Raw genomic sequence first — 21,798 nt, 5'->3', positions numbered from 1 at the left:
GACAATATGATGATACTTATTATTTACCACTGGATAAATGGAAAAATCCATTATTTATCATTGGAAAAGACCCTGATGCTGGGAAAGATTGAGGGCAGGAGGAGAAGGGAGTGACAGGGGAGGGGAGGGTTGGATGGCATCACTGACTCAATGGATGTGAGTTTGAGTAAGCTCCAGGAGATGGTGAAGGACAGGGAAGCCTGGCATGCTGTAGTCCATGGGGTTGTAAAGAGTCAGACATGACTTAGAAACTCAACAATTATTTACCGAATTTATTAATACTTCATTTAGAACCTACAAAGTGGAATTGACTTTTAAATGTGATTTTTTAATTGCTTAAGCTTTATAAAAACTATACAATGTGTTTAAATCTTTAAAATCTCTAAGATACCCTCATCCTAACACTGTTTTTGTTTTTCCCTTCTGGTCCTGGCCTATATATACATACACATGCAAAGCCCTTTAGCCTTGGTGGAATGTAAATCTAGTTGGGAAAACAAGTTCACAGATGCAAATATTAGCTGGAGGAAGATAACTGACATTCTAAACCTGGCACAGTCTACAAAGGGCTTTTCATGTGTTTGATCTTTGCTGTGGGTCTGTGCTGAGGCAGCCATCACCATGGTACCCACTGAGGAATGGGCTTCGAGTGTAAACAGTCACCTCGGTGCACAGCCTGAGCATCAACAGAGCCAAAACTCAGAGGCTGCTCTTCTGATTTCAAATCCTGCACTCTCCCACAACACCTAGATGAAGGCTCTGGGGGAAGAGTGAGGGATGAGGCCAAGAAGAGCTCTAAAGCAGTGGTTCTCAGCTGTGTGCATTCCCCAGAGTCACATGGAGCACTTGTTAGGACCACTAGCCCCAGAACTGGCATTTCTAGCAAGTTGCCAGGTGATGCTTCTGCTGTGAGTTCAGGGACCACCCTGTGTGTGTGTGTGTGTGTTTGCGCGCATGTGTACATACACTAAGGCACTTTAGTCATGCCTGACTGTGAGGCTATGAACTGTAGTCCACCAGGCTCCTCTGTCCATGGGATTCTCCAGGCAAGAATACAGGAGTGGGCTGCCATGCCCTCCTCCAGGGGATCTTCGCAGCCCATGTGTTTTGCATCTCCTGCATTGGCAGGCAGACTCTTTACCACTGGTGCCACCTGGGAAGATACCTGTAATTTATTTATTTATCTTTGACTGTGCTGGATCATCATTGTCCTGCAGGCTTTTCTCTAGTTGCAGTGAGCAGAGGCTACCCTTTGTCGCCTTGTGCAGGCTTCTCATTGTGGTGGCTTCTCTTGCTGCAGAGCGCAGACTCCAGAGCATGGAGCCTTCAGTAGTTGCAGCTCCCAGGGCCTAGCACACAGGCTCAGGAGTTGTGGTGCACGGGCTTCCTTGCTCCTTGGCATGTGGGATCTTCCCGGATCAGGGATCAAACCTGTGTCCCCTGCATTGGCAGGTGGATTCTTTAACACTGGGTCACCAGGGAAGCCAAGGGACCACTCTTGAAGAACCACGGTTGTGAACAAATGAATAACAAAAATTGACAGACTGTAAATGTGCACATCTATTTTTGAAAGCTGCTTGGCATTGTCTCATAAAGATACACATATATATTGACTAGAAATTATATTCCTCTAAATGTTCCCTAGAGAACTTCATGGATAAATGACTGTCATTCATGTACTAAAATTTTGATGCTCACATTGTGATGGCCAAATTCTGAACCCTCTCAAGTAAGTAAGCCATAAATATTCATACAAAGAAATATTATATAGCAACGAGAATACCTGAAGGCTCCATATATATTATATACACATATATATATATGAGATGGTTGGATGGCATCACCAACTCAGTGGACACACGTCTGAGCAAACTCCAGGAGACACTGAAGGACAGAGAAGCTTGGTGTGCTGCAGTCCATGGGGTCGCAAAGAGTCGGACATGAATTGGTGATAAACATATAATACATACAGCAGATATCATGTAATCATAACACAGAATGAAAGATGGAAGATGGAAAATAATAGAGCATGACCTATTATATGAACAATTCAAAACCAGGCAAGACTTAACGGGCATTTATAAATGTATACCCAAGGGGTATGACTATGTTAAAATTCAGGCTTCATCTCTATTGTGTGACCTGGAATGAGTCATTCTATGCCTCAATTTCTGTGCTCACAAAATCAGGGTAATGATAGCATTTACCTCCTAGGGTTACTGTAAAGATGTGATCAGTTGTTCAGTCATGTCTGACTCTTTACAACCCCATGGACTGTAGCCCTAGGCTCCTCTGTCCATGGGATTTTACAGGCAAGAATCCTGGAGTGGGTTGCTATTTTCTTTTCAAGCTGTAAAGATTAAAAGCTAATAAAATGATTAACATAGGGCTTAATACATGTTAGCTATAATTAGCATCATTATTACACCAGGTGTCTGTGAAAGAACTTTTTGTGTCCCTGAAACTAGCATAGTCAAATGACAAAGACATGCAAGCAAAAAAAGGATAATCAAATTAAATAAACCAAATATTATAACCAAATCCTGCTAACCAGCTTAATAAAAGCAAGTGTGTGTTGTACGCAAGCAAATGGGAATGTCTCATTAGCAGCCAAATGAAGAAGTCCTGAGGGAAATGAATATGGACACAGGATGATGGCCAACTGGTTAAATGGCTTCAAGGAAAAGGCAAAATGAGAGAAATTTTAAAATATGGTGAAGATTTCAGAGTCCATGGCAGGATCAAAGTCGTGGTCACTGACCTGTCTTGAACAAGATTCTTCAAGAAGAGGAAGACCCTGGGAAGCCCTGAAGAAGGAGATGGCCTCAGCACAGCTGCCAGAAGACCCCGCCCTGGATTCCAGGGAGTCCCAGGGTGATAGACATGGCCACTGGTATCAGCAGAATGGGGCTCAAGTCACCCCAGGAGTGTGAAAGGGGGGAATGGTTTATGTTCTCTCCCTTTGCTTCTCCATGAAAAACAGCCCCATGGGAAGGAAGCCTCTGCTTAAAAGTCAGAATGTGGCTTTAGACAGAACTGTTCTTGTTTCCATCCCTAAGCCAGGAAAACACTCTGATCTGGTTTCCATGGAAACCACTTGCCTCTCAAGAACCATATGTGAATATTTTAGAAGGAAGAAGTCTTGTCTGGGAGGGAACCCACCTCCATGCCCTGCAAAGGGCCACTGGAAGCCTGGGGTCCTCGCAGGCAGTGGGTTAGACATTTGTATCACTTGTGGTCCTCTCCATGGGCCACTGGGTGTCCTGGCGACATGATGGCAGGCTTTCCTCAAGTGAGTGGTCAGAAAGAGAGACAGACAGAGGACTCCAGTGCCCAGCATGGCAGCACAGTCTTTTATAATCTACTCTCAGAGCAACGTTCTACCACTTAGCATCCCCATGCTTCGGCAGGTAGAGAATACACCTGCCAATGCACGAAACACAGCTTTGATCCATCAGTCAGGGAAGATCCCCTGGAGGGGGAAATGGCAGCCCACTCCAGTATTCTTGCCTGGGAAATCCCATGGACAGAGGAGTCTAGTGGGTTACAGTCCATGGGGTCTCAAAGAGTCGGACACGACTGAGTGACTGAACACGCAGTCTGGTAAAACACGGGAGGGGCTGTACCAGGATCTACATACCAGAGGGCGAGGGTCACCAGGGACCATCTAGAGGGCTGGCCAGCACATAGCTGATGATTACTTGCTTTTCTGATCAATATTCTGGACCTCACTTAATTTTTCATGATGACAGGGTCTATTTTCTTGCAATTTTTAATTTCTGTTTTACTATCACTGTTGGCAGAAAACCAAAGTCTACTTAATATTTTTTTCTATTTAATTATTAGGAAGTTTTCTTATTGGGCAGAGTGTAGAGTCTATATATGTGACCAGACAGACTAAAAAAAAAAAAAAAAGGGGGAAATGACTGCCTATCTCTATGCAAATTTGAGGGAAATACTGTTTTTAATCTTTTGGTTAATATTTATACTTGTCTTGCAAAATAGCTCAACTTTAGGGACTTCCCTGGTGGTCCAGTGCTTAGGGATCTGCCTTGCAGTGCAGGGGATGCGGGTTCAATCCCTGGTCAGGGAAGTAAGATCCTACATGCCGAGAGGTAGCTAAGCCCGAGTGCTGGACCTACTGTGCTCTGGAGCCCACACACCACAGCAAAGATCCTGCGAGCTGCAACCAAGACCTGTCGAAGCTAAACAAATAAATAAATATTTTTAAACTAAAATTTTTAAAAAATCAACATTCTTTCAATAAGGTAACTTGAAAACACATACAGAGTAAATGTAATATGAACCCTAAATGTCCTCTGTCTTTACCCTGACACATTTAATCAAGTCATGGGGCCCTGGCAAAGCTGCCAAGAAGTGGAGATGTTGTCATTCTTGTTAAAATTTAACATCAAACACAGCCCGCTGCATCTTGGAAACACGTATTTGATTAATGGTTATAATCAAAGTAACTTCATTATGTAAGCATAATAACCCAGCCGAGGAGATATTTTAGTATGTGCTAAGAACTTATTAATTCCTGGCTGGAGAAATCATTTTCTTGATGAGGATTAGCGCTGCCCGGTAGGCAGTCTTCCTTGCTGAAACTTTTATGAACAATATGTATTTGGACAGGAGGCATTTCTGATTCTGCAGCAGAGATAATAGCACTCTGTGTTTCTTCAGGGCCTTTCTGACGACACACTCAGTGGGTTCCAGGCACATAATCTCATTAATCCCCATCACAGCCTCGGGAGGCTGGAGGCCCCATTGTTCTTACAGATGAGGAAACGGAGACGCAGCTGAGAGGCAGGGACCCCAAACTGGGAGAAAGCCGCTCGGCCTTTGAATGTTGAAAAGAAGCAGAAAAAGAAGCAGGCACAGAATTGCAAACATTTTTCTCTAGCAAAGGGCAACAGACACTTTCAAGAATAATGCTATGTGTACTGGTGATTATAGCAGCCTTCTTCACAGGAGCCAAAAGGCAGAAACAACTTCACTGATGGATGAATGGAGAAGCAAAATATTGTATCTACTCACAACAGAATATCATCCAGGTTTAAAAAGTAAGGAGAGTCTGACGCATGTTACAACTGGGGTGAACCTTGAATACATTGTTACTGTTGTTTAGTTGCTTAGTCATGCCCAACTCTTTTGCAACCCCATGGACTGTAGCCCACCAGGCTCCACTGTCCATGGGATTTCCCAGGCAAGAATACTGGAGTGAATTGCCCTCCAGGGGATCTTCCCCACTCAGGGATCAAACCCATGTCTCCTGCATTGGCAGGCGGGTTCTTTACCACTGAGCCACCTGGCAAGCCCTTGAATATGTTATGCTAAGTGAAACAAACCCATCACAGAAGGACAAACATACTGTAAGATTCCACCTAGAGGACATGCTTGAAACAGTCAAATTGACAAAGAAAGAAAGTAAAATGGTGGGTGCCAGGGGCTGGGGAGCAGAGAATGGGGAGTTACTACTTCATGAGGACAGAGTTCCAGTTGAAGATGATGGAAAAGTTCTGGAGATGGACGATGGTAAACTTTGTACAACAGTGTGAATGCACTTAATGCTACTGGACTTACAGTTAAAATGATCAGTTTTATATTTTGTATGCTTTGCTACAATTTTTTGAAAAGGAGAAGGATGGGGTGGAAGGGATAAACTGAGGGACTGGGATTGATGCATACACACTACTGTGTATAAATAAATAGCTGTATAGCACAGGGAACTCTACTGAACACTCTGTAATGACCTGTATGAGAAAAGTATCTTAAAAGAGGGAGTGTATGCATGTGTGTGTGTGTGTGTGTGTGAGAGAGAGAGAGAGAGAGACAGACAGACAGACAGACAGACAGACAGACAGCATTACAAATCAATTGTACTCCAAGAAAAAATTTTTTTAAAGAAAGAAAAAGAAAAATCCTGAGGAGGACATGTGACCATGGGTTCCTCAGTAGCCCCAGGTAATGTAAGGATCAGGACCACAGAGAAATATGACATCAGAGGTCCATTCTGTTGCCTTGGTGATGAGAAAAGAGGAGGCTGCTGGCTCCTGGTCCTTCTTCAAAGCTGCAGTTAATGTGCCCCAACCTTGCCCCAGAGACTCAAGAGACCCTTCCCAGCTTCCTTACCCCTGCAGGTAACCAGGCTGTTCTTGTCTACCTGTCACAGCTGTGTCTTTCTAGGAGGCTGGGTACTTACAGCCTCGAGGGTTGGTGCCTGGAGTATATGGTCAATCCCATGGCATGGGGTCACCAGCTCCCAAAGGACCCTGCACTTAGGTTTAAGCTTCTTCAGCCACCATATTGAAGTTCTTAGTCATTTTACCTGTATTTTTTTAATATGTATTTATTTACTTTTGGCTGTGCTGGGTCTTCACTGCTGCACTGACTTTCTCTCCTTGTGGCAAGCGAGGGCCACTCTTCCTTGTGGTGCATGGGCTTCTCATTGCAGAGCCTTCTCTTGTTGTGGAGCACAGGCTCTAGGGTGAGTGGGCTCAGTAGTTGTGGTACACAGGCTTAGTTGCTCCATGGCATGTGGAATCTTCCTGGATCAGGGATAGAACTGTTGTCCCCCTGCCTTGCATGTGGATTCTTAACCACTGGAGCACCAGGGGATTCAATAATTTCATCTGTAAATGTGTGTTTTGTAATAAAGTTGGATGGAATAATGCAGCATGAACTGGGCACTTGAAGTCTCTGCTCCTGTGTCCTCCCACCTCCCGTTGCCTCCCCAGGATGGAAGGCTTTCTCTAGTTGTGGTGAGCGAGGACTACTCTTCCTTGAGATGCATGGGCTTTTCATTGCAGTGGCCTCTCTTGTTGTGGAGTTCAGCTATCTTCCTCCCACCTCCTGGACCCCAGGCCTCCCCTTCACTACCATCCTATGAGGACCCCGTCCACTGCCCTATGAGGACCCATCTCTGCCATCCTCTGCCCTGTGAGGACCTGGGTGTGGGCTGGAAGATCGGAGGGGGACCCCCACAGCATCTCCGTGGAGAATATAAGGGGAGCCTCTCTGCTGGAGGCAGCAGCACCAGGCAGCTTTCAGAGAGCAATTTAGGATACCTGGAGGTCACCCACCCAAGGCATGGGTGCAGTGGTGATTTTGATGGGAAGGGCACCCTGAGTTCGTAGGGTGCACACATGTGTTTGCAAGTCTCAGGGTGTGTCCTGGGGGCCTGGGAGGGCTGGCACAACAGTGAATATAAACCATCATGGCACGTGGAGAAGAAGAGACCACAGAAGAAGGAAAAAGGGCTTCATAGTTGATCACTTTACTGGCACCTTTCTCCTGCTTTGTTATCAAAGGTCTACACATTTACATTTTGCTTGGGAACCTACAATTGTGGAGCCTGTCCTGCTAGCTTCACTGCTCAGATAGACAGTAGGCTTGCAGAAGAGATGTTAGGGTCCTTATTTGTAGTGGGAAGGGAACCACCAAGGCCATCAGGGAAGTCTCCCCTGAACAGACCCAGCCCCAGGTAGAGGGGCGTCCAAGGATGCTCTGGTGCCCCTCCCCACAGCAGGTGGCGTTCTGTGCCCCGCGGACCAGACTGGGGGCCTCCACTGTGGTTGGGCAAAGAGCTTTGCACTTGGGTCCAGAAGGCCTGGGTTCTCCTTCTGGGGCTTTCATTGACTTGTTGATGGCTTTAGACTCCAATTCTGTTTACCTGCTCTGATTCTGTTTCAGTGTGGGTACATGGAATTAAGCACTCTCTTTTCTACTGGGAGCATGTATATCACTGTGAGATCAGGGGTGTAAAAGTGATGTGAAACTTGAGAGGATACACAGGTTCAGGCATATGATATTTTTAATTTTTTTTTTTAATTTCACTGGGTCTTTGTTGCTATGTGAGCTTTCTCTAGTTGCAGTGAACGGAGATTACTCTTCATTGAGGTGTGTGGTCTTATTGCAGTGGTTTCTCTTGTTGCCGAGCACAGGTTCTAGGGCACATGGGCTTCAGTAATTGTGGCGCATGGACTCAGTTGCTTACAGCATGTGAAATCTTCCCGGGCCAGGAATGGAATCCATGTCCCCTGCATTGGCAGGTAGATTCCTATCCACTGCACCACTGGAGAAGTCCCAGATATATGATTCACCTCATGAGACTTAGCTTAGACCTGTTTAGCTTCCCCAGACCCTGGAGGAAGAAAGGGAAGAAGGGAAAGAAAAGGAAAGGCAAGATTCATCATCTTGGGGGAGTAAAGATAATTTTACTGCATGAATTTTATGGTGATACTGATTTTTTTTTATTCTTTTGTTTAAAAATTATTTATTTGGCTATGCAGGACCTCAGTTGTGGCTTGATGGGATCTTTAGCTTCAGCATGTGAGATCTTTTAGTTGCAGTGGTCCAGGGGCTAAGACTCCAACTTCCCAATGCTGGTGGCCTGGGTTCAATCCCCAGTTAGGGAACTAGATCCCACATGCCACAACTAATGTGATACTGATTGTTTTCATCTTACTAGACGAAGTTGAGCTTTGGAATATGAGTAGGAGAGGGTCAGAAGAGAGAAGGTTCTCATCTAACCAGTCTTAACCCTCCAGTTCTTTTTCCTTACTTATAAATAAAAAGGAAAGGACAAGATGTCAGAGATGAAATAAGTCCTGAAATTTTCTTATATGTTAATCTTAATTCGCTTCCCTTCAAAGTAGGTGTTTGGTGTCTGGTTCTCTTTGATCATCTGCATAAACATATGTTCGTATAAATTTAAATCCAATGAATCTGCTAGAAATGTTATTTCTATATCATTCACACATATTTGTAGTATAATTTGGAGCCTACTAAAATGGCACTTACAAATATGTCTCAGGTCATTTCTACAGCCAGAGTTTCTATCCAGTGAGGTTGCTGTGTGCAGTGAATACGTACAGACACAGTATACAGAAAATATCTCAGCACCGAGTCAGGATTCAGGAAGGTTAACTGTTGTTATTATGGGATGGTGACACAGAGAGGCGGAGGGAGAAAGAGGAAGAAAGAGGGATCAGATGAAAGGAAGGAAGTTAGACAGGCAGGAGAGAAGGAAGAACGGAGGGGAAGGGGAGAGTGAAGGGGAGATTAGAAATAAAAAGGAGGGTGGGGAGAGCAGAGGGAGGAGTGTTCAGGATGGAGGGGACATATGTATACCTGTGGCCGATTCATATTGATGTATGGAAAAAACCATCACAATATCTTAAAGTAATTATCCTCTGATTAAAATAAATTTTTAAAAAATTTAAGGAAGTAAAAAGGGAAAGGGGAGGACAATCAGAGCTGGAAAGGCCTTGGAGATCATCTGTTGAGCTTTTTCACTCAAGGCTGTACAGGAGGACCGCTTCAAGAACTTTGAATAAACCCATTCCCATGCCCAGCCCCCCAGAGTCTCTGATTCAGTTGGTCTAGGGTAGGGTCTGGGAGGCTTCCCCCAGGGCTCAGCCATAAATGCAGAATATGTACATTCAGTCCCTAGGCCAGGAAGATCCCTGGGGGAGGGCATGGCAATCCACTCTAGTATTTTTGCCTGGAGAATCCCCATGGACAGAGGAGCCTGATCAGCTATAGTCTGTAGGGTCCCAAAGAGTTGAACATGACTGAAGCAATTGAGTACACACAGGGCTTGGGCACTGGTTTATTTTTAAAACCAGATGATTCCAATTCTAAGATGCAGCCCAGGATGGGAGCACCTTGCCCCATGCAGCTCACCCATAAGTCAGGTGAGAACACTGAGGCCCAGGGCAGTCACCATCTTGCCCACTCACAGCAGCGGGTGCATGGATGGCGCAAGGTTGGAGCCCAGCCTCCTGGCTTCTGGTCCCCTTTCTCTCCTCCTCCTCTGAGAGGACCAGTGCTGTAACCCAAGGTCGCCAGACCCCAAGCCACAGCATCAGGGTCCAGGGGGCTTCACCCTGAGCAGCAGAATTCAAGAAAGCAGCTGCCATCTTAGCGCCTGATCTTTGCAACACGCACAGATTCGTGTTTTCACTCAAGTCTATTTTGTGTATTCAGAGTAGTAAAAATTATGTGTTCAGTAAATTTTGATTGACTGGTAAAATAACAGTGAAAATAAATTTTGATTCAAATCTCTGAATGATATGTTCATTGCAAAACAAAGGCAGTGGTTATACGGCTGTTCAACTTTCTGTGTGTTTGAAAATGTTTATAGTCACATGGTAGGAAGATGTAAAGATATAGTTGAAGAAGTAGCTAAAGAAACAAAAAGAAGTGGCTCAAAGAATGTGTTCATGTCTCAGAGTCTCTCCCTCTCCAGAACTCCCACCTGGAGACCCTAGTGTTCCTGCCTCAGGTTGGGGAAGCCTTGCTGCCTTGTTCTTGACCCCACACCCTCCTCTGCACCTCTGTTCTGACCACATGGAGGGATTGAGGGACTTCCCAGGTTGCAGGTCAGATATGGGAGGTCATGGGTGTCCGGGAAGATTGGATGCCTCTATGGGAGTCATTATCTGTGACAATGATGCTTTTAGAACAGGACTTCTGAAAGTCAGAAGCTTCCCAGGTGGCTCAGAGGTAAAAATCCCCCTGCCAATGCAGGAGATGCAGGAAATTCAGGTTTGATCCCTGGGTAGGGAAGATTGCCTGGAGGAGGTCATGGCAACCCACTCCAGTATTCTTACCTGGGAAATCCCATGGACAGAGGAGCCTGGTGGGCTGCAGTCCATGGGATTGTAAGACAGTCAGACATAACCTAGTGACTCAACAACAACGTGAAAGTCAGATTCAGGTTGACTCTTGCATCTGGGCCTTTGACTCCCATTCTGCTTCTCTGGTTTTCTTTTCCTCTGTAAAATGAAGGGATTGAACCAGATGATCTTGACAGTTTTGTTGTCTACTTGGGGCTTATCCAGGACACTTGGTATTTCCTTTTGTTTCTTTTTCAGTGTCTTCAGCTGAGCTAAAGAAGGAAAAAAGAAATAAAGCTGTATTAGGACCGGTTTTATATTACTGGTAGAGTCATGAAAACAGAAGAGTTAAGTTTGAGAAATAATCTTTCATATCAGTGATTTATTAATATAATTTTTATTTTTCTATATATTCTTGTGTTGAAAAATCAATGTGTATGTCAGTTTATTATTGAATTCCTGTCCAAACATGCAGTGATGTGCTGTTCATATTTGAGTAGTCATGTATGGATGTGAGAGTTGGACCGTAAAGAAAGCTAAACACTGAAGAACTGATGCTTTCAAACTGTGGTCCTGGAGAAGACTCTTGAGAGTCCCTTGGACAGCAAGGAGATCAAACTAGTCAATCCTAAAGGAAATCAACCTTGAATATTCATTGGAAAGACTGATGCTGAAGTTGAAGCTCCAATACTTTGGCCACCTGATGGGAATAGCCAACTCATTGGAAAAGACCCTGATGCTGGGAAAGATTGAAGGCAGGAGGAGAAGGGTGCAACAGAGGATGAGATGGTTGGATGGCATCATTAGCTCAATGGACCTGAGTTTGAGCAAACTCCAGGAGTTAGTGAAGAACAGGGAAGCCTGGTACGCTGCAGTACATGGGGTCACAAAGGGTCAGACACAACTGAGTGACTGAACATCAACAACAACTGTTACAAATAAGGTTGGTTATTGTGCTCAGTCACCCAGTTGTGTCCAACTGTTCGCAACCCCTTGGACTATAGCCCACCAGGCTCCTCTGTCCATGGGATTCTCCAGGCAAGAATACTGGAGTGGATTGCCATGCCCTCCTCCAGGGGATCTTCCCACCCCAGGGATCAAACTACATCTTCTGCATCTCCTGCCTCCATAGGCAGATTCATTACCCCTGGCACCACCTGGTAAGCCCACGTTTGATTATTGCTCTGAGGTAAGCTCACACCTTCTCAGTGCTTCTGGAAAGATGCGGACACCCTTTGAAATCATTCATATAGTGGCACACCCTCCTATGTAGTGTTCTGGTAAATTCTTAATTTTCAAACAACTAGCCGTTGGGAGAGGAGGAAGAGAAGAAGGCCCCAGTTTCTAGCGTTGTCAGTTTGTCAGTTTCACCGGTGTAAATCTGCCAATTTCAGACTAAGTAGACAACATCCCTGGACCACAGAGCTGATCTCCATGTGCAGGCTCAGCTCTCCCTGGCAGTAGCAGCAGCTCCACTGTACCACTGTCTGTTTGCGTTGCAAGGAAGTAGGTCAGATGAGCTTACCCTAAACAGGAAGAATACAGATCTGCTGAACATTAAGGTGCTGGTAGGTGATATTGTGGTTAATGAAGGAAATTTATAAACTGGTATATAAAGAAGTACAACAGCAGTCTCTTTAATGGGTAATTTTGCAGGAGAAGCACAGGGCGTGCGATCTTTGAACAAAGCCCTCTTGGTCTTGGCTTCCTTCTCTCCCACTAGCAGGGCTGCCGGGGCTCCCTTGGTTCTCAGCCCTGTTACCCCATCCATTCGTCATGCTTCAGAGCCCCTTGCAGAGGGCCCTGCTCCACTGATGTGCTGTCATCTCTCAGCACTGGTGACTGTGATGAGCGAAAAGGTCGCGCCTTCAAACATTAGCATTGCAAAGAGATGTGAAATGATCAGTCTCTTTAAAGGGCTGAGAATACTTGGGTGAGACAGAACAAGGGCTCGTCAGACCATTTCTGACCATGAACCAGAACTAAAATACCCATTTTGGTGGGGGTGTTCCTCTGAAGGAGAAATATGAGTAAAAAGAGAAGCTTTTTTTTGCAGGGTAAGATGGACAAATCGTACACCGGAGGGCCAGGGTTTAGTCGAGGTACTTCTCCCATGTAGAAAGCAATAAAGCTTTTCATTAGTAAGAAAAGGAAAGGGCAGACAACAAGCAAGCGCTCTGAGCACAGCGGCATTTTCTCGGAGACCACTAATCTGTTCCTCTAGTTGGAGCTTTCAAAAGGATAGGAAATTACATTCCAGGCAGACTCCAGCCTTCTGAATGCATTTGCTCCCTGTGTAGCAGCTCATGAGGTCGGACAGAAACCCTTATTCCAGAATTGATTCACTCTCATTGAAATATAAAGTACTGAGAGTGGTAAAATACCCCAGATTCGAGAAGTGATCACACTCAAGGTGTCTTCACAAGAAATCTGTATTTTTTCATACCCTGCCATGTGACACATTTCTTTGTTTGTTTGTTTTTCTTATTTAGCAAATAGCATACACTGAGAAATCCTCTGTGTGGCCTTTAGCAGCCGGCCACACTGGGAGGCATTACTGTGGATTAATTTCCAGAACACAGCTCTGCCACTGGAGTCTCTCTTCTCTGTGCTCAACAAAGGGGGCTGTAGGAACTGGCTCTCTGCAGGAGGGACCAGGGGGCCACACTCCAATTGTTCAATTGTTTCTGGGCTTCCCCAATGGCTCAGACAGGAAAGAATCCGCCTGCAATGCAGGAGACCCAGGTTCGATCCCTGGGTCAGAAAGATTCTCTGGAGAAGGGAATGGCAACCCATTCCAATATTCTTGGTTAGAGAATTCCAAGGACAGAGGAGACTGGTGGGTCCAAGGACAGAGGAGACAGTCTGTGGGGTTGCAAAGAGCTGGACACGACTGAGCGACTAAACACTTTCACGTTTCATACTATTAATAGAAGAATCATTTCTCATTATTTAGGATGCTGGACAATGCAATGCCTCAGACATCTAGTCCTCACTATCAACGTTTTCTCTACTTCTTTATTGAATCCAGGCAGCCAATAAAACAGTAAACCAAACCCTGATGTGTAACCTCTACAGACACAGACACGAGCTGACTCATTAACTTCTAAGTCCCACAGTGCCCCTGTAAGTCCGTTCCACATTAACCCACTGTCTGCCTGAGATCCCGGACAAGCCCACCCAGGACTCCAAATGCCTGTTTTAAACTCACCCAGCAATTCCACTCTTGGGTAGAGATCTGAAAAAAACAAAAGCACTAATTCAAAAAGATACATGCACCCAATCTTCATAGCAGTGCTATTTACAACAGGGTATGGAAGCAACCTAAATGTCCACCAACAGATGGGTAGATAAAAAAAGATATGGTATATATATATATATATATATAATGGAATCCTACTCAGCCAGAAAAATAATGAAAATTTGCCATTTGCAGCAATATGGATGGACTTGGAAGGCATTATGCTAAGTGAAATAAGTCAAACAAAGACAAATACTCGATATCAGTTATATGTGGAATCTAAAAATGCAACAAAGTAGTGACCAAAACAGAAGAGAAACAGACTCACAGATACAGAGAACAAACTAGTGGGGAGAGGAAAGGGGGAGAGGCAAGACAGGGGTAGAGTTATAATAAGAGTTATTATGGGATCATATGGAATCATGTGTGTGAAAGTTTTGAAAATTGTAAAGTGCTATAGAATTTAAAGAATCTTTCATTCAATAAAAAACAAAAACAAAATTAAAAAAAAATCTCATAATATACCTAAATGTAAATATACATCCAAATGAAAATGAATATTTTGTCACCTAAAAGTCTTCCTCAGCAATGAGCTGTCCACTGTGGGCTAGACATAACAGAAGCTTGCCTGTTCTTGGATACTTTAATTATTAATAGCGTTCTAATTTTCTTGCATATTTTTGGCTCTCAGTTTTATCCAGTGAATCTTACTATAGAAACACAATTCCTATCATTAAAAGCTGAAGCGATTATAGAAGCAGAAGAAAGCATCGAGACTCTCACATAATTTGCCTCCTTAGAACATATTTGTTTTTTAAAGAAAAAGTCAACTGTTTCAGATTTATAAGTAGTTTTACAACATATCCAAATACGGAGTTCGCCATTCTCAGGGAAAAGCATTTTTCACCAGAAACAATGACCTGACCCGCATTAGTGAGCATTCTCGAGTTCATCCCAAGGAGCTGGAACCCACTGCTGAGGACATCCTTCCAAAAGCGGTCAACCTGCTGGCAGTGTCAACAGCCGCCCCCAAGCTCCCTCAGTATGACAGCACCGCCTTCCTTTCTTGCATAGTTTTTGAAAGAAGACCGTCAGGATGCTTATGAAGAGATGTTGAGTGCATGTTGTTTGTTCGGTCCCTAAGTGGTGTCTGACTCTTTGTGACACCATAGGCTGCAGCACACCAGGCTTCCCTGTCCTTTACAGCCTCCCGGAGTTTGCTCAGACTCATGTCCATTGAGTCGGTGATGCCATCCAACCATCTCCTCCTCTGTCGCCCCCTTCTCCTCCTGCCCTCAATCTTTCCCAGCATCAGAGTCGTTTCCAATGAGTCAGCCCTTTGTATCAGGTGGCCAAAGTATTGGAGCTTCAGCTTTGGCATCAGTCCTTCCAATGAATATTCAGGACTGATTTCTGGTAAGATTGACTGGTTTGATCTCCTTGCAGTTCAAAGGATTCTCACAAGTCTTCTCCAACACCGCAGTTCGAAAGCATCATTTCCTTGGTACTCAGCTTTCTTCATGGTTCAACTCTCATATCCATATATAACTACTGGAAAAGCCATAACTTTGACTAGATGGACTATGATGGCAAAGTAATGTCTCTAATTTTTAACGTGCTGTCTAGTTTAGTCATAGCTTTTTTTCCAAGGAGCAAGTGTCTTTTAATTTCATGGCTGCAGTCACCGTCTGCAGTGATTTTGGAGCCCAAGGAAGTGAAGTCTGTCACTGTTTCCATTGATTCCTCATCTATTTACCATGAAGTGATGGGATCAGATGCCATGATCTTAGTTTTTAGAATGTTGGGTTTTAAGACAACTTTTTCACTCTCCTCTTTCACTTTCATCAAGAGGAATTTTGAGATGGAGGGAGGGAACTTGACAAGTTTCACAAATAAAGTTTCCCATTTTCTCAATACATTGAGATGGGATTCCCTGCTATAAACTTTGGGAGAAGTCTGGTTTTGAGGTCTCCAGAACTGTGGGTCAGGGATGCCAAGAGGTGACTTCAAGGATTGGTTAGCCAATCAGATGACTAACAAGGTTTCAGAAATTCCCATAGTTGACAAGGATAGTTGGAAATGTAGATGATTATGGAAGGAAGAGTATAATTCTCAATGGAATCCCCTTTTCCTATCTAATAAGTAAGTCACATCATTTTCTTGTGTGTTTTAGGGGACATAAATTTACTTTCCATAGGGATTGGAAGAGAGTAATTCCCGCCCCCCCCCCCCCCCCCACACACACACAAATAGGAAACCACACAGCAATTTCTGCTTGGGGCTCATTGAGTCCAGTTTCATTTTTCTGCCACCCTTCCAACTCTTTTGATCATGATTATTGCTCAGCCAATACATATCCAGGAAACATCTCAAATGCAATTGAGCCATGTGTTATGGTGGGGAAACCGTGAACCCTGCTTTGCCGAATAAGCTGTGTCATTTTTGGATTTTCAGTTCCTGCGATGATTACATCCTACCCAAACACCACCCTGGCCACTCAGGGTCAAAAGAAGGAAATGAGCTGCACGGCCCATGGTGAGAAGCCCATCATAGTCCGCTGGGAGAAAGAGGACCGGATCATTAACCCTGAAATGGCCCGTTATCTCGTGTCCACCAAGGAGGTGGGGGAGGAGGTGATTTCTACTCTGCAGGTAAGAGCGTGGCAAACAGGACAGATGAGCACCCACCTTCACAGGCAGACTAATCCTGTCCTTTCACTTAAATGAGTGCATGTGGGAGAAAGCCACAAATCACCTTTTGAAACAGTTACAACGGGACTTCCTTGGTGATTCAGTGACTTAGCCTTCCCAGTGCAATGCGGGGGGTGCTGGTTCAATCCCTGGTTGGATCGGAAGCCTAAGATCCCACATGCCTCGCAGCCAAGAAACCAAACAACTTTTTAATAAGAAGAACAAAACAGAAAACAAATTCAATAAAGGCTTTAAAATGGTCCATGTCAAAAAAAAATCTCAAAGAAAAGAAACATATATGAAACACTATCTACTTTTATATAAAGGGATTCCAGAGTAGCCTGCAAAAATAGTGCTTTATCCTACATGTGGTTAAGAGTAAAATTATTGCCAACATGGCAGGGAAACAAACTGTAATAATAATAGAAGGACAGAAATGGCATTTTTTTTAAAGGGTAATTACTTTACAAAATTTTGTTGTTTTCTGTCAAACCTCAACATGAATCAGCCATAGGTATACATATATCCCCTCTCTTTTGAACCTCCCTCCCATATCCCTCCCCATCCCCCCCCCAGATTGATACAGAACCCCTGTGTGAGTTTCCTGAGACATACAGCAAATTCCCGTTGGCTATCTATTTTACATATGGTAATGTAAGTTTCCATGTTACTCTCTCCATACATCTCACCCTCTCCTCCCCTCTCCCCATGTCCATAAGTCTATTCTCTATATCTGGAGAAACAGCATCTTTTAATGACAGGTAATTTTGGAGAAATGACAGCCTGTACTGTGCACATTTTTTTAACTTCCTGAAGAAAAAGTCAGAAGGACTCTGCCACAAAAATATTACAAGGAAAATATTTTGCTTCTTGGGGGAAAACCCAGAATAAAAAAGTATTGCAGTCTCAGAATTTTTAGCACTGCTGGTAGTTAGCTGAGTGATTCTTTTAATATGGGGGAGAAATGATGCTCTAAGACACACATGAGAAAAAATTAAAAAAAAAAAAAGCCCTGTGTTTGAAACGTGGATATTGATTCACTCTTAGGCCCAATCCTGGAGTCCTGGGAGACCAAACCTTTATTGCAATGTTTATAGATCTGTTTTGTTTAGGCAGGATTGCTCTGTCTGTTTTAAAAATCCACTATGAGATTTAACCAAAACTCCTCCCAATGACACTGTTTAAATATTTACAAACATAGTACATTATGGTCTGATGGACACTCTGCAAATGATGCAGAGAAACTTCCATCAGGTTGGGCTCTACTGACTTGTGAATATTTTGGAAATTGATGGCTGAGGCTCATCATTGTCTTTTAGAGACAAACATACATGTATCAATAATGTAAAGAAGGCATTTAATAAAAACATTTTTCTCAACTTAAAAAAAAGAATCCACTATGAGATTTATTTTAAAAAGTGGGAGTATGTGGAATATATGTCAACCTGAACCTGACATCCTACATAAATTTCACATCCAATTTAATGAGCTGGCAGCTGACATGAATCTATCCATCTGCACATTTACAATTGTGCTGAAATAATTTGTTCTCAGTTTTGTGTGTCCTTGTGTGTGTGTGTTTATGTGTGTATTTGGGGCTGGGAGGAGAGTGAGAGTGGAGAGATTTTTATAACCAAGAGCCCTTTGAGTTGTTCTCTCTCTGCATTCCTCTGGGTAAGATGGATTTCTCTCTGCTTTACACATAGATTTTGCCAACGGTAAGAGAAGATTCTGGCTTCTTCTCCTGTCACGCTATCAATTCTTACGGGGAGGACCGTGGAATAATTCAGCTCACAGTGCAAGGTAGGACGGACAGAACCTAGGGGGAGAAACTCACCCGTGTCAGGACACTAGGTGTGTGCCCAGGCTCGGGTGCCCGGGTGGCCTCAGCTTGACACATCACACTTCCAAGTCCTCAGAAGGTGTTGAATCTGAACAAAGTTGGTGCTAAAGCTTCATTTTGCAGATCTCACGATTATACCAAGGTGCAGCCCCAAAACAGAGGGAGCAAAGTCCATAAAGGAGCTGGGTCAGCTGACTGGGTGGCCCAGACCGTGTACCTTTTTTGTTCAAATTTAGGAATCCTTACTAGATGTTCTGCCCCTGGAGGAGGGAAATGGCAACTCATTCCAGTATTCTTGCCTGGGAAATCCAATGGACAGAGGAGCCTGGTGGGCTACAGTCCATGGGGTTGCAAAGAGTCAGACACGATTGAGTGGCTAAACAACTAGATGATCTGAATGAAAGTTTCATATTTGGGGCCAAAATAGTTTCCGAATTAATAGATCCCAAGCCAGACCAGAAGAGTGACATGTAAATCCTCAGGTCTGGTCCAGCTTTATGAGTGCTATGAAAATTGGCAAATTTGGAAAAGTGAAATTGTTCCATCCTAAAATGCAATTAGGAAAAAAAATACTTCCAGGTTTAAAAAAAAAAAAAGTCTGCCGTGTTGAATGCTGACAAAGCTTTTGTGAGTCACTCGGCATTTTCACTAGCATCTTAGGGCTGAACGATGTTCAAACTAACCCAGGTTTTCGGTTGACCACACAGAGCCCCCAGATCCTCCTGAAATTGAGATCAAAGACGTGAAGGCGCGCACCATCACCCTCAGGTGGACCATGGGCTTTGACGGGAACAGCCCCATCACGGGCTATGACATTGAATGCAAAAATAAATCAGGTAAGTCCTTCATTTCCTCCAGCTGTCCTTCCACTTCCAGAAGCTCTTTAATTGCTTGCCTTTCATTGTAAGCACAACCTGGACTCTGGGAAACTCAGAGGGAGCTCTTTTTGCCATTCTCTTTCCTTGCGTGAAGGACACCCACCCCCATTTCCTTTGGTGGGAGTGATTTTGTGTTGAGGTCTCTTTGTTGGGTCAGCCCTGCTCCTTTTCTCCTTAAACAAGCAGGACCTCAATCCTGCTCCCTCCCCATGGGTCACTTTGGCCCTGTCACCACCAAAGGGTTCACAGGCTGCTGCCAACCCAACCCGGCCACCGGCATTATTTTTCCCACCTTCCCATCTTCCCTCTGCTTCCCTCGTGTCCACATCCCTGAGCCCTGGCTGCGTTCAGTGTCCGTGGGCTGAGCTGAGCCGTGGTGGTTTGTGCAGAGGGCCACGTGTTGCTGAGACAGCACTGACCCTGCAGGGACCTCCTGGATGTGCAGGGACAGGCTGGTGGTACAGATGCAGCCAAGCACTCCTGTGCTTCCTCTGGGCAAGTGGCTGGCTCACCAGGAGCCCAGAAATAAAACAGACCAGCTGTCAGGACCACATCAGGCACACCAGTTAATCATCTTAAAGCAACAATGACAGGGCCACTTTGAACATTAGGACCCATCAGGCCGAGGGCAGGGTACCACCACTGTGGCTCCAGGTCTGGACTTGGACACAAAGACATGAGGAATTAGAGCAGCATCAGCTCTGGAGGGTTTGATAGTCTCACAGTCTGGGAAAGTGGCCTCGTTTCTCACTTCCTGGGTGCCGTGCCTCATTTCACAGCACACTGTCATGACACATTTATCTCATGAGCAAAAAATTAAGCTGGTGGCATGTGGAAAGGCAGATCAGGTGGGCAGAAATGTTTCTCTAGGAGCAGGCAAGGGGCAGGGTAGGGGAAAGTGCGAGACTGGATGAGGAAGTGAGTCCAGAAAAAGGCTAAGGGTGGGGGTTAAGGAAAGGAATTACTGAGGATGAAAACAGCTTGCATCAAACCAAGGATAGAAGTCATAGCAATAGTGCTTGAGGATGGCTAGAAGTCCTGGGTTAGAGACGCATAAGAAAAGAAGTCAGAAGAGGTATGGTGACCAGCTTGGTCCCCTGAGCCACAGCCAGAGACCTGGAAGTGGGGTGCTGCTTCCATGGACCCTGAGGAAGCCTCCTGAGAGGAGCATGGTGGCTGTGGTCACACTGTCCCCTGGAAACATAACAGATCCCATGCAGGAGATGGAGGTAGAGGGCGGCCGGTGAGCAAGCTGAGGGCAGTGCTGACCCCAGCAGGGATCTTTCAGAAATCAGGACCAACGGGCTTGCCCAGGGCCAAGGGCAGAGAGGAGGCCCTGCCTTCGTTCCAAAGAAATAAGGTCAGGATGGAACCAAAGATGGAGAAGTTCTGAGATCTGGGTCTTGAAGTTTCTTAGGTGAGGCGGGCATGTTCTTGCAGAGAACAGCCTGGAAACTGAGGGCAAGAATGAAAACTCGGCAGCAGCACACACACAGTGGGGATGCTCTGTAGAGTCTACAGAGAGACGGACAGACCTCCCCCCCCCGCCACCAGCCTCGCAGGTCGGCACTAATAGAAGGACTGCAGGTCTGGGAGCCAGTGCCCGCAAAGCCAGTCAGGGGAGCAGCTACCCGCCTCCCTGTCTTCAGGGGATCGGTCATTTACAGGTGCTCGTGATGATCCAGTGATTCCTCAAGGGAGTTTGGGTTCAGCGTGTGTCTGGCCATATCTCTAACCAGCTGTAACCACCCCCGCTGCCATCCTCCTCTGTGAAATGGGCAACCACAGCATCACCTGTGACAAGGGTCCCTCAAAGGCTGCCCTCCCATCCCTGGACCACATAATGACTATGGTTACTCCCACCTGCTGCTTAGACCCCACTCCTCATTTGACCTCCACAGGGATGCATCCTAGGTCCACACTTAAGCCCATGCCTCCCTTTCATGTCCTCCTGCAGTCTCTCTCCTTTCCTTGCCTGGAAGATGTGTGAACTCATATTTAACTGTGTGTCTGTGTGTCTTTTTTAATTTATCAATATTTTCTTTTATTGCATCTGGGTTTTGACTGAAGTTAGAAAAATCATTCTCTGCACTCTGGTTATAAAATAAATCAGCCTGTTTTCTCCTATTGTTTTGTGTTTCTTTCCCTCCCTTTTCTAAATTGAGATCTCCAGTCCATTTGGAGTCTACTCTTGTGTACACTGGGAGAGATGGATCTGATTTTCTCTTTTCCAAAAATGGGTCTTCTGTTGCCCCAACATCATTTATTAAAAATCCACCTTGGTCCAGTGATTTCAGATGCTGCCTTTATCACATACTAAGTTTTCATATGTTGTTGTTCAGTCACACAGTTGTGTCCACCTCTTTGTGACAGATGGACTGCAGCACGCCAATCTACCCTGTCTTTCAGTATCTTCTCAGAGTTTGTTCAAACTCAAGTCCATTGAGTCGTTGATGCCATCCAACCACCTCATCTTTTGCTGCCCCCTTCCATATGTAATTGAGTCTATTTCTGGACTTTT

The 21,798-nt window shown here is 44.8% G+C and overlaps 1 protein-coding gene across 1 annotated transcript in view; it reads left to right on the top strand.

Moving 5' to 3' along the window:
* DSCAM (DS cell adhesion molecule) overlaps window positions 1-21,798 on the top strand; it is an 806,431-nt gene that overhangs the window by 637,309 nt on the left and 147,324 nt on the right. Inside the window, exons 12-14 of the mRNA XM_043474457.1 lie at window positions 16,321-16,517; window positions 18,263-18,359; window positions 19,107-19,235. Coding sequence (XP_043330392.1) covers window positions 16,321-16,517; window positions 18,263-18,359; window positions 19,107-19,235 — 423 coding nt within the window. The remainder of the gene's footprint in view (window positions 1-16,320; window positions 16,518-18,262; window positions 18,360-19,106; window positions 19,236-21,798) is intronic.

Source organism: Cervus canadensis, chromosome 7 (genome assembly GCF_019320065.1).
Source record: "Cervus canadensis isolate Bull #8, Minnesota chromosome 7, ASM1932006v1, whole genome shotgun sequence".
Taxonomy (NCBI): Eukaryota; Metazoa; Chordata; class Mammalia; order Artiodactyla; family Cervidae; genus Cervus; species Cervus canadensis.
Note: the sequence above shows the minus strand (reverse complement) of the source record. Positions and strands in the feature narration are given on the sequence as shown.